Source organism: Protomyctophum parallelum, assembly GCF_964188405.1.
Source record: "Protomyctophum parallelum genome assembly, chromosome: 2".
NCBI lineage: Eukaryota > Metazoa > Chordata > Actinopteri > Myctophiformes > Myctophidae > Protomyctophum > Protomyctophum parallelum.
The window spans coordinates 38,817,656-38,830,290 of record NC_139699.1 but is presented as its reverse complement, the minus strand read 5'-3'; the positions used below and the strand labels follow the sequence as shown (position 1 = coordinate 38,830,290).

The 12,635-nt window shown below is 41.6% G+C and overlaps 1 protein-coding gene across 1 annotated transcript in view; it reads left to right on the top strand.

Annotated features, from left to right (window-relative positions):
- The window catches only part of ext2 (exostosin glycosyltransferase 2), a 29,024-nt gene that overhangs the window by 10,763 nt on the left and 5,626 nt on the right, over window positions 1-12,635 (top strand). Inside the window, 2 exon segments of the mRNA XM_083792884.1 lie at window positions 4,000-4,131; window positions 8,561-8,750. Of these exon segments, the coding sequence (XP_083649010.1) occupies window positions 4,000-4,131; window positions 8,561-8,750 (322 nt within the window).

The following is a 12,635-nucleotide window of genomic DNA, read 5'->3' as shown; positions in this document are numbered from 1 at the left end:
AATGTGGGAAGTGAGGACGCTGGCATCGACTGCGCTGCTTCACCTCCCAATGTATGAATGAATGAACCATTGTAAAGCGCTTTGAGCACTTGGAAAAGCGCTATAAAATGCAATTCATTATTGTAGGACTGCAAAAGGTTTTTGCATGTTCCAGACCAAAACGGCATGTTTGCCTGAGCAGTGTGGATCTAATTGTTGTGATGAGACAAAAATGGAAACTTAGAAAATCTTCTCTCATTTTCGAAGAGAGGGGGAGATCTTCTAGGATCTTGGTCTTCAGTGAAATGCAGTGCACCTAAGTGACAGTGTGAAGAGGGTTGGTGCTGCTGGCTGATATGGATTTTATTAAATAATTGTTCTTTTTTTAAAGACTGTCTAGTCTTTAAAAAAATACATTTAACAGTATAAAGCTTAAGTGATTAAAACCATGAAAGGCAACACTCATGCCATATCATCATATGATATGCAAAATCCCAGATGATATGTTGATCTGTTTTTTCTCATCTCATGATACAGATAAAATATCGATATGTTGCCCAACTTGCCCAGTCCTAGATAGGTTACACGGTAAAATCCTGGACCCAGAAATGGAAAAACATTGAGAAATCTGTTATTTACATTAATTCCTGTACATGAACACTGAGGATTTTACTGTGTAGTATCTTGCTTAATGTACAAAGGTCTGTATGCGCTCATTTGTACCACAGTCTTTGTTGTTGTGGATTTATATACCTGAGCCTGTCTGGACTGTGGAGAGGCTACTCACTCACCCTGCGTTGAGACACACAATATCCAGCAATCCCCAGGTGGAATAGATGGAGGGATGACTTTCTAGCCTCACAGGCTAGAAAGCAAGCTCAAGCGCATTAACTCTTGTGTTCCTATATTTTGCCTATTTTCACAAAAATATTTTCACTAAAAAACTAAAATTACTTATTTTTTCAATAAAATAAATAAACTAAAGATAAAAATGACAACTTAAGAGAACTATAAGCTCACAAAGCATTGTGAGTGTTCTCCCCCTGTAGATCTTCTATTTTCACTATTGTCTGAGGTCAGGTTGAGAGAGGTTAAGAATGGAAACGTCATCTGATACTGTGTTATCTTAAAAAAATATCTTGCTATATTCTAGAAGTGCTGTGTCCATTACTGGCTTTTCAATAAGTGTTTCTTGTCTTACTTTCCTCATGGATATTGGTAAGCTAGTATTTCCCAAGTTAAACCAACAGAGGGCTCAGCTGTCATGCTTCATAAGGAGATGCTATATGAGTTTGAACACTGTTCAAACTCATGTGAAATGTACTACTGAATCTGTTATGTTAAACTTATTAATGACTAATTTAGAAATCTGCTAAAGAGCTACAATTTGTGCCAACCGACGGCATCAATTCGGACCACAACCTCATTGTCAAATTTGGCTTGATGTATAGTAGTGACAATAAAGGTCAAATTATGTTAACGGTATTCAACTGAAGCTTCTTAGTCTATTCTGCCCTGTTTATCTCCCTTGTGCCTAGCTTGAGTCAAACCCTGAAAATAGACTACAAGTACATGAAAGGCTTTATTAGATCAGCACAGCTAAAGACAGTAGTTTTTAATCAACAATGTCCATATGACGTCTGAAGTGAGTGCACCATTCACAATTGGATGATTGGAAATTGATACAAATCTATTTGACGGTAAAAAGCAAAAGTATGTATAACTAGCCACCCAGTAAGCCTCTGAGTATTGTTGAAAAAGATTTAGTCTATCTTAACCATACTCCTTTGTTCTTCGATGCTAAAAGCAATATGTTGGATTGTCTAACCAAGCAGGTCTGTTTGTGAAGCAACTAACCAAGGAACCGGTTAGACTACATCAGAGGGTGCAATGTCGAATGTTCCAATCCCGATCCCGACGATCTTTGCTGCGTGTCGATCTCTCTCCCCATTTCCTGTCTGTCTACTGTGTCCTATCAATAAAAGACTACATCAGACTGTGGTCTAGAAATTTGAATCGTTTATCAAGAGTTGACTGACAGTTAAGGTCTAGATGTTTAAGCAGAGATGGACAGGGTCAGTCTCGGGGCTTAAGGAAGGACGTCTGTCTTGACCTTTTATGCAAATTAGCGTTTCTGGCCTGGGCCATGGCTCAGTGGTCCAGGCACCTTGGCTGGTAATCCAGTCTGGCAGTGTGCCGCGGGTTCGACTCCCGATCCCGACGGTCTTTACTGCATGTCTTCCAGTAATGGACACAGCACTTCTAGAATATAGCAAGATATTTTTTCCTTCTCCCCATTTCCTGTCAGCCTACTGTCTGTCCCTCCATAAAATATATAATATAAAGGCGAAAGCCGCAAAAAAAACATTTAGATTACCGTTTCTACATTCGGTGCGCCAGGCCATGGTAGCCTTTTTATTGGTGTAATTTATATAAGCTAGTTGATCAAAAATATATTTTAGTCTTGGTGAATGATCTAGGCCTTGTGAAAGGAGCCGTAGAATGACCTGAAGATGAAGTGAAAGGCTTCGCTGCTGTCAAGACTTTTCCTTCTCTCAACGCAGTCTTCTTCCCCCCCTCATAAAAATTCCTACAGGCGCTGGGAGGGGGGCGGGGAGGCGGAGGGGGTCGCAGCGGGCCTCTCAGGGCAGCACAGTTTGCTTTCTGCCGTCTCCCGGTCGGAAAGGAAACTTTCATCACCGACTGATTTATGGGCCGTCGGCGTCCCCCCGAGATTAGAAAGTCTTTTTGAATTCTCCTCACCCCCTCCATGAAAATAAAAGCTGTTTTTGTGTTGTTGTACATCGCCAACACTAAGGGGCTGAGACGTGGGGGCGTTTTGGGTGGATGAGAAAGGGGGCTACGTCAGTACTCTGCACATGTACCACAAAGGCTCTCTGCAGACCATATGACAACCAATGCACGAGTCAATAAAAGACACTGGTGCACTGTATTTGGACATGACAGAGGACACATCATCACCACAACACTGACTAACCCACAGGCACATACATACACATTCACCATTGGGATTCAGTGCTTTGTGGGAAGTCTACAGCAGTGGGCATTGTCAGTCTTACTTACAATTGTTAAGACTTGTGAAGAGTTGATCCCTTATCCACTTTCAACCTGCCATCCATATTTTGGGCATGCCGTTAACGGTTTGACTACATAACCCGTGTTCCACGCTATTTAATCCATGTTCTTGCCCTGCGTAATACGCTAAACCTTCTATTTGTTTTATGTGTTTAATAAGCAGTTTTTTAATTAAAAATAAATGGCGGATTTGCCACGGACCTGGTGAAGAGGCCGTCACGTTATGATTACGAAACCAGAAATCTACCCGTGCACTGGGCTCCAAGGGCTTCTGGGAAAATGAGTTCAATGCAAGTGAACGGTGATTTTGACTGAAAAATCTGTTGTGTTACACACCCAGCCAGCACAGAGAGTCAGTTTAGCTATGTTTGCCATTCGATGTACAACAAAGTATATAGGGCTTAACTGAGTCATAATTCACATTAATTTGGGTCTGCATAGTTAAATTGAGAACTGTGCCTCCAAGTCATTCACACATACTGACACACACGACCTCTAGCACTGAACAGCTAATAAAGGGCAGTGTCTGCTCTCTGGGTCAATGAGGAGCTGGTGGGATGGAGTCAGGTCAGCACGCCATGGCGCCTCCTGGCAGGAGACCATGTTGTTTGAAGCTTCATTAACTCTTACTGGATGCTCTCCCCTCTGAACTATCCCTTGAAGTCTCTTAATAGATTAGGGGCCAAGCAATAAGACAATTTTAGGAGTTTGGTATGGTGCTGTTAATACTAGTTCCGATATTCCTGAATGACGTCTTTCCATGGTTTGGGGTCAATATTTGATCCTGTGGAGTGGACTAGAGACCACTGTTTTGTGGTTTCCATTCCATATCTGTGAAATGGGCAATGCAATGCAAATCTTCCAAGCTTTTGTTTGTAATGTTTGTGTGTGCATTCATGTTAAGTGTGTTCTGTCTGTCCTCAGGCTCATTGGTTCTGGGAGGCCTACTTCAGCTCTATGAAAGCCATTGGCATGACAACACTCGATATCATCAACGACCGCATCTACCCATATGCTGCACGTACTTATGAGCAGTGGAATAATCCGCCTGTGGTGGTACGTAACCTGTTTATGCCATGACATTCATCAGTGACAAGGGTTGTGGATTTAAAAGTGCAGTAAGTTATAGTTCTTTGTTAAAATAGCTATATTAAGTAATCATTGCTATAGAGTTTTTGTTTTAGTAACTGGGGTCTCCCTGTCACTCCAGCTCAGTCTGTAGTAAGAACATACATTTTCAGCCCGGGATATCAATTATATACAATCAAAAGAAGAGAACTCGTATGATACAGGATAAACAAGTGAATTTGGAACAGCAGACGCAAGGAAATGAGCAGACAAAATTGGAACTAGATCACTAATCGAAGCTTATAAATGGGTACTCTCTCTGTCTCTGTCCTGATTGGATGAAATTGGCAACACACAACAAATGTTATGTTAAAGAGAAGACAGGGATACTGCTGTTATTGAGCAAACACTATACCAATGCATTTTATCAGATTATAGGGATTTACCCCGTAAAGAAAAAAACATTTGTTTTGACAAATGCATCACTTACCTTAATTTGATTTATTGCCTACCTTTAATTTGATTTCTTGTTCTCCAACCATCCGTCTTTATCAATATGTTTTTATTCCCCACACAGTGACTGCTCAAGTTCTCAAAAAAATTCTTGCACTTTGAACTTCATCAACAGTAAATAACGGTAAAAAAGATAAAGTAGATGTAAGATAGTAATATAATTCTAGGTGTGATCGTGTTATACTGTGTTTGACGACTGGGCTGACATTTAGTTTTCTTCTTATTGTTTGGGGTCTGTTTACTGCCTACCTACTAGTGCTCTCACTCCCTCCAGCCATGGATAGAGCTCTCACCGTACAGAAAACCACAGTGCCACATATGACACTGTTTACCCCTCCGAGTTTTTACACTCTTTCCCTAGTAAATGTCAGCCACAGATTGGCTTCCTTTCTTCTCTCTCAGGCTCCCACACGTGTAGTGCCTTCACAGTTTTGGTAAACACCCAGCCAGCACAGAGACACCAAGTCAGTTTGTGTCAGCAGTTCTGCACTGGGAGGATGCCTCCAATGTGGTGAAAAATAAGTTCCTGCATGTTTGAGTCACTATGTATGTAGACAGAATACTGGGGGGGGGGGGGGGGCGGGGGTGTGTGTGTGTGTGTGTGTGTGTGTGTGTGTGTGTGTGTGTGTGTGTGTGTGTGTGTGTGTGTGTGTGTGTGTGTGTGTGTGTGTGTGTGTGTGTGTGTGTGTGTGTGTGTGTGTGTGTGTGTGTGTGTGTGTGTGTGCATCACTGTGGTTGTGGGAGTGTGCGGCTGCAGACAGCCTGGCTGAGCGACCATCTCTCAGGGGTTGTTAATCAGCCCAGTCTGATCTTCCAGCCTCCTTCCTCCACCCTGTGTGTGTGTGTCAGGCCTACTCAGATGCCAGGGCTTGTGAGTAAGGCAGCAGTCAGGTTGTGTCGGTGTAAACATGCAACGTTGATTTCTCATGACAGTTTGCATTTCTGTGTGGCTCGAAGCCACTCAGCTTTGCAGGATTAATGGCTTTCTGAACGTGCAACTGCTGAATCGTGACCACTGTTGTGTGGTTTCCCCCCCCCCCCCCTGCATCGGTAGATTATTAACCACTTAAGCCCTATTAAAAAGTGTTCAAATATAGCTCGGGAGGCTGTCTGAGCTTTTAGATCTGTTATTTTTTTATCGTTTATTTAAATGTGGGTTGTTGAGTGGAGGGGTTTGAAAGGTTTTTCGTTTTATAATGACATGCCAAAACTAGGAACGCAAGGGTTAAAGGGGTTAATCAACAATTACACTTGACTGTCAGAAGATTTGGTCAACTTGTCCACCCTGGCTTTCTTACCCATCAATATCAATGGTGTCTCGGGGCTCGTCCATGGTCCTCCGGAGGTTAATTGTGTTGGGGTTCAGACCTCCTGACCATTTCTTCCTTTAGCTGGGAGATGAAATGCTCTCTTGACGGATTGGAGAGACGGTGAGAAGAACTTGAACAGAGCACTAAATAAATCAGCCCCCACCCCTTTCTCCCCTCTCCTGTTCTGTAAGCTGAGGGCTCGTAATTGAAAGCACATTTCTTGGGCTGTGCGGGTGCTTTTAGAATGGGTTAGTAGGGAACAGGCTGTTTTCTGTTTTTTGTGGTTGCAGCTCTATGGCATAGTGTAAGCCAGGTTTTAACATTTCATGCCATAAGGCATCTTTGTTTAGTTTTTAGTTTTAGTTTTTTTTGCCACGTCAACATAATGGTGGATATTGGATAATTGTCTTTTTGAACTTTAAACACATTTTAAATAACTTAAACTAACCCTGTCTTTCATTTTTGGTATAATTTAGAATCTATCCTAAACAAAGATTACACTTTTCAGCTCATGGTTTGTGTGTGCGCTAATGTACTGTACATGTTATAGTCATGTGTATTTGTTAATAATAAAGCCATGTTAAAATGGCGTTGGTTTGCTTGACACATTCTAGGCAGATAAATGCATTTTAAGTAGTTAACATAACTTATCTTGGGAATAATTTGTCCATCTTTGATAAAAGTCCCAAAAAGCTGAATCACCCAGAACTCATCAGTTAAAATATTCAAGGCCATTTAGATATTATCCTCGGCCTGTGGCTGGATGGACTCTTCAAATCAACACCGTAGCTTCCTCCACAGAATCTGTTTGTGTTTAAATAACCAACGGTAGCAAAGCTGTAAAACTACAGTTCTCTTTTCAACACTTTTTAGGTGTGGCTTTCGTTTCATCTAGAAATGTACTCGTTGAGACAAATGACTTAAGTGGTCTCTGCTCTCTTTTATTCGTTCTAACACTTCTGTGTCGCAGCGCTGGTTTAATTATTTCCCCTTCTGCTTGTATGACAATGTCAGAATGACCACATGGAAGTTTCCAGTTGCCAGTAAAGTGAGTTTTTATTGGTTGAAAAATGACTGATGTTGTGTTGTGTGTGTGTGTGTGTGTGTGTGTGTGTGTGTGGCAGTAACTATTCTGTAACAGACTTGCATGGACGCTGTGAAAAAAGCCACACAACCACCAGCGTGTGTTTGTGGCTACCTGGGGCCATAGAAGAAACATGCGCTACACATCCTTAAAGAAGCCCGAAGATTTACTATGTCATATCTGCACTCCCTCTCCACTTAGATTGGATGGTGAATCACTGTGACCAGAATGAAACACATGATGGGAGGAGTCTTTGAAAAACTGTTTATTGAAAGTGAACCACAAAGCTCCCTAATTTGTAATGTCTAGTCATGTAGCCTGGCATGGCATTTAATGAGCAATTCCCATCTGTATTTTAAGGCAGTGTTTACGTGCACTGTGCTGTGAGTCCACGTGCGCCTTGGAATTTTGTGACAACCACACTTTAATATTGCAACTATACAAAACGTTATGAAGTTGGAGGCAAATTATGTACCCTAAAGGGCTTTTGAAAATGGCAAAGATTGTGAGCACGCAAAAAACCTTTTCACCAGGAGTATTCGTTTACGGCTTTATCATTTTGATGTAAGCTAAAGCCAGTACATCTACCAGCACTTTCAAACTGTTTTAATGCTGCGCCAGGAAAGAGCAGCCAAGTCGCTCATTGGCCATTGTAGATGGCCACTGACGCCCATATTCCCACTAACTGGAATACTCGCCAATCTCCCTGGTGTTCAGTCGCTGCCCTCCCCTGCTGTTTTTTGCCTTATTGCACATTCCCCTTTTCTTTCCCCAATGGCACTCACCTGGATCCCTGCTGCACTTAAGCTATACAGTAAAAAACTGCTTGTAATTACAGTACATCAACAGAGCAGAAGATAAATGAGTCTGTCCTAGTGTTAGCTTCTTTTTCTATGTGATTTGAGAACATTAGTTGCAAACTCTTACTCTTTTCTTATTCTACTTATGTTCCCAACATTTTTCTCTCTGGCTTTTCCTTTCTTTCCCGCTCTCACTTTTCTTTTTCTCTCAGCTTCTTTTGTTCACTCTGAGGATTTGCGCCTCAAGTTATTCACTTACTGCATATTCTTTTATGATTTACTTGGCATTCAGGGCCATTTTCACTGGTTGCCTGGCATTCTGTGCTGGCTATTAATCTCAGAGAAATTATTTTAATTAATGCTCCATAGTAAAGCGGTCATCTGGAAATCGCTGCTGGTGACCTCACTGGCCAGTAAAGCTAAATTATGGCACCTTAAATTATGGAAAACCTGACAGACGGGGGCAACATACAGTAGGAAAGACGTGTGACTGGCAATAACTTCTCATATAGAGGGACTGGTCAAGCCCTTGGTGTATACACTGTATAATATCCTTAAACACCAGGGGGTATTTTTCTATGACACTGTTGTGCAACAAAGTATAAAATAAAACGCAAGTGATTCATCAATTCATTGAGACACAATTATTCGATTAATCAAACAACTAAGTTGCAGCGCTGCATTTCTCTTTTGCTTCTTGTCCTCTGTAGAAGTGGTCCAGTGTCAACAGCCCACTGTTCCTGCCCCTCATCCCACCCAGAACACCTGGCTTTACAGCAGTTGTGCTGACCTACGACCGCATTGAGAGTCTCTTCAGGGTCATCACAGAAATCTCCAAGGTCCCCAGCCTGGCCAAATTGCTGGTGGTGTGGAATAACCAGAACAAGAGTCCTCCGGAGGGTAAGACGACAATTATTATTAATCATATTCAGCTGTTGAAATGATAAAATATTTAGTTTTCAGTCGTGTATTGATGAATCCCGGTTGTTGGTTACAAGCATAGTCTGTAATAAATAGGAATTAACAGAATTCAGCCACTTAACAAGTACCGTGATTTATTTTTCCACCCTAAAACATGATCATCAGGTATTATTACCATATAGGAGGGAGTATTTGTTCAAATGTGTTCATTTAGTATGCCTGGTTTGCCTGGTGGGTGGTGATACACCTGAACTGAAGCCCCACCCACAGCTGTTGTATGATAAAGAGTGAGGAGTTAGGGGAGGGGATGATATTGTGATGTCACGTTATCACAGTTTTTTTCATTGGCACGTTTGACTGTCAAGGTTTAAGCCTCCAGGAAGAAACTCTAAATAATACAAAGGCAAGACATCATTGCACATAACTTCCACTCCAAGGGGTCTAATGAAGTACTGTCACCTCATAAACACGTGGAAAAAAATACAAAAATCACTCCATCTTAACACAAAGCAGTACCCACTACCCACCTCATCGAACCAATTCACCTTTGCTAGAGCCCTGTACAATCTATCAGTCAATCAAACAGTCTGTTTGTCCCCTAAAATTCAATTTCATTTTTACCATTTTCTGTTTCTGGATGTGGCTATTTACAGATTTTTCTTCCTCCACTTTTGATTGATTTTCAGGCAATGCTCTGCCTTGCCTGAGGTGCAAGAATGATTTATTTTCTCTCTCTCTGGTGGAATGTCGCCCTCAGCTCTTATTCCTGTCTTGCATCCGGGATGTTTTTGTCCTGATTATCATTACTTGTTCTTATTGGTTCAATTTCTATGCCCTTCCCTTTGTTTGTGATGTGTCCTTTTGATGTGTGATCTGGACTTTGAACATAGTCTTTGCAAATGTCCCTCCATTTTCAGTCAATTATATGCTGGCTAAATTTGCACAACAGATGTTGCCTTGACTCGTGGAAACCATTTTGTGAGATGTTCTATTATATATTTTGAAGCCGTTTCTTAACTACTTAAACTATATACTTAATTGACCCTAATGGTGTCCCCCAGGGCTCTATTATTTCTCAATCGACACCAAATCTCTTCGCCAGGATGATCTACAGGCTCACAACGAGTAGCAACGCAGCGTGTTGTGAGCTTGTAGATCTGCTATTTTCATAGATTGTTCGCCCCCCTTTATAGGGACACTATTTCATTGTGGTTGACCATCTTACAGTTATCATCCCACAGCAAATATGTGCATCTTTTTTTATGCACACTTACAGCAGAAGAAAGTACACGTCAAACCCATAGAAGCAGACGCTGTGTGTACGTGTAAACATAAACGCACCATTAGTCTATATGGTAGTTATACCATATAGTATACAGTGGGGGGACCCCCCACTGTATATTCCTCCCAGCACATACTTTACGTACATATTCTTTTACCAAAGGGTTGCGAAGTGTCAGCCATTTGCACCACTTCTGCAGCAAGTAAAGGTTTGATGTCTTCCTCCACAATGTTTTGACAGGGATGTTGGAGAGCTTCAATCTGTAACCTATGGTTTTCTCATCTCCAACCTAAAGCCCATAAGGTTTACATCCATTATTCCTTACACAGGCCTACCTACTTGATCTTTGCGTTCATGTGATTTACACAGCATTCTTGCTTAAAGCTTACAATTCACTATAGACATCTGTGCTCGGTATGCATTTAATGTTCATAGATGGGAGTTTGTGGTGCTTTATTTGTTGTCCTTCCACAGGTCTATGCTTTCCAACATCCTTTTTCATTATGTAGAGCGTTTTGCTAAACTTGGCATTTGGAAGCATAAATGGAATGATAGTGGCTGAGCACACCAAATTAAACTGCCAACTTGATGCGAGTAGGATAAATTTATTTTTCCCCTTTTCATGGCATAGACTAGAGATACAGTATATCTCTATCTATGCTATTGGGCTTTATAGGCTCAGAATGGAGATGAGTGATAACAGTAAGAGCAGCCAAGGCTTGTTTTTCTTGCAGAAACACTGAGAGGCATGACATGCTCCTTTCCAGAGCCAAAGCCCTCCAGCGTTTCCTCCACACACAGAATGAGAAAAGAGTAGCAGCTCTGTGGCATGTTGCCCTTGTAAAGAAAGTGGTCAAATATGTCTGAAATTGGAATGTTGGTGTCTGTTATACAAACACATCAATGCACTTCAAATCAATTTCACCTGAACACATCAGGCGTCCTTGGTCCTACCTGATGAGAGCGAGCACATACTACTGTATCATGCTACAGTATCATGTGTATCATGTATGCCAGCTTGGTCTTTGTGCCGTTTTTTCTGTCTTAAGCTTATTGTACCTCGCCGAAATCAGATTTTGCATGCATTGCACATTAGCTTTAAAGCGAGTGACCTTGCGCCGAAATATAAATTAGGCTTAAGACTTGCGCAGGCCATTAGAGATGTGGCGGAGTGAGTCGTTATTTATTATGTCTCTAATTATTCCCTTTAACTATGCAATTAGGTATGCGACGGTTTATGGAGCCTTATCCCACTGACAGCTCAGTTTTCAGAACAGGGTCCAGTCTTGACCGGGAATTAAGTCTCTCCTCCTCCTGTAAGAGCCAGCCAATGTAATGATGCAGTGAAGCCACTTTGAAGTGCCCCCTAATGGCCCAGTGCTGGCTTTTGATTAGAGGCGTCAGCGGCGCCTGGCTGGAGCTTCGTGACCCATTAGAATTAACAAGGGGCCATTGACAGGTCAAACTCCTGAGGCTCAGCTCAATATAGGAGGATGTAATTCTTCCTCGATCGCAGGCTGAACACACCACCCAATGTATTTTGTGTCTTCAAGTTGCTCCTTTGCTGCTGACAAAAGAGCATTGAATTAAGTTAAATTATTTAACTTTGAGATCTAGCACTTTAATAACTTCACCATGCATGTTTTTGAGTAAAAAACCACAAGTGGTACAGCTTTTGTCCCCACACGTCTCAATATTTGCCATTGACAATGGAAGAAGAAATTTGGTCAAACGTCTGCCAAATAATGTAAATCTTGTCCCCACAGGCCCACACGTCTCATATTTGCCTTTAAGAATTAAAAGAGAAATTAGGTCAAATGTCTGCCAAATATGACGTAAATCTTGTCCCCACACGTCTCATATTTGCCATTGACAATGAAAGGAGAAATGAAGTCAAATGTCCGCCAAATATGATGTAAATTTGTGGCAACACAAAGTGCCCCTCACTTCATACACGTCCTATATACAGGTTTAATGTTTGTTTTTAGTTCAAAGTTTGTTTTAGAAACATCATTACATCACTCCAAGCTATGCCGAATTCCATCCTCAATGTTGTAAGATGATAAGAGCGCCCCTCACTTCACACGGGTGTGATTTTTGAAACATTTAATAGTTAAATAAATTATATTGAATAGTTCCATTAACTGTTGCACCCCTCCTTGACAGTTAACCTTTATTCAATCTCACATTTAAAACTAACAAAGAAGTTCTAAGAAAATACAGTCGTTGCAATTTTCCCAACAGCACTTTTGAATGGAGGACCTGAAGAGCCTGTCATTGTCTGTCTGGCCCAAGTTCCATCATTAACGAGGGAACACATCTTGTGTCATGTGCCTGCACCATAGTCCGTGCCCTGGATTCTGCCCAAGCTTTTTGAAACGCTCGTCTGAAAAAACAAACTCTTATTGCTCTGGCTCATGAAGAATCTGTGGTTAGATTTGCACATGCCTGAGGTTGGCGTAGCGATACAAGACGGCGAGTAAAGCTTTACTGCCACAGCCCTATTTTCCACTGCCAGGATCATCTTCAAATATCTCTCTGTGGTGAATGACATAATTCTCTCTCCACCGCCAATGATTGAA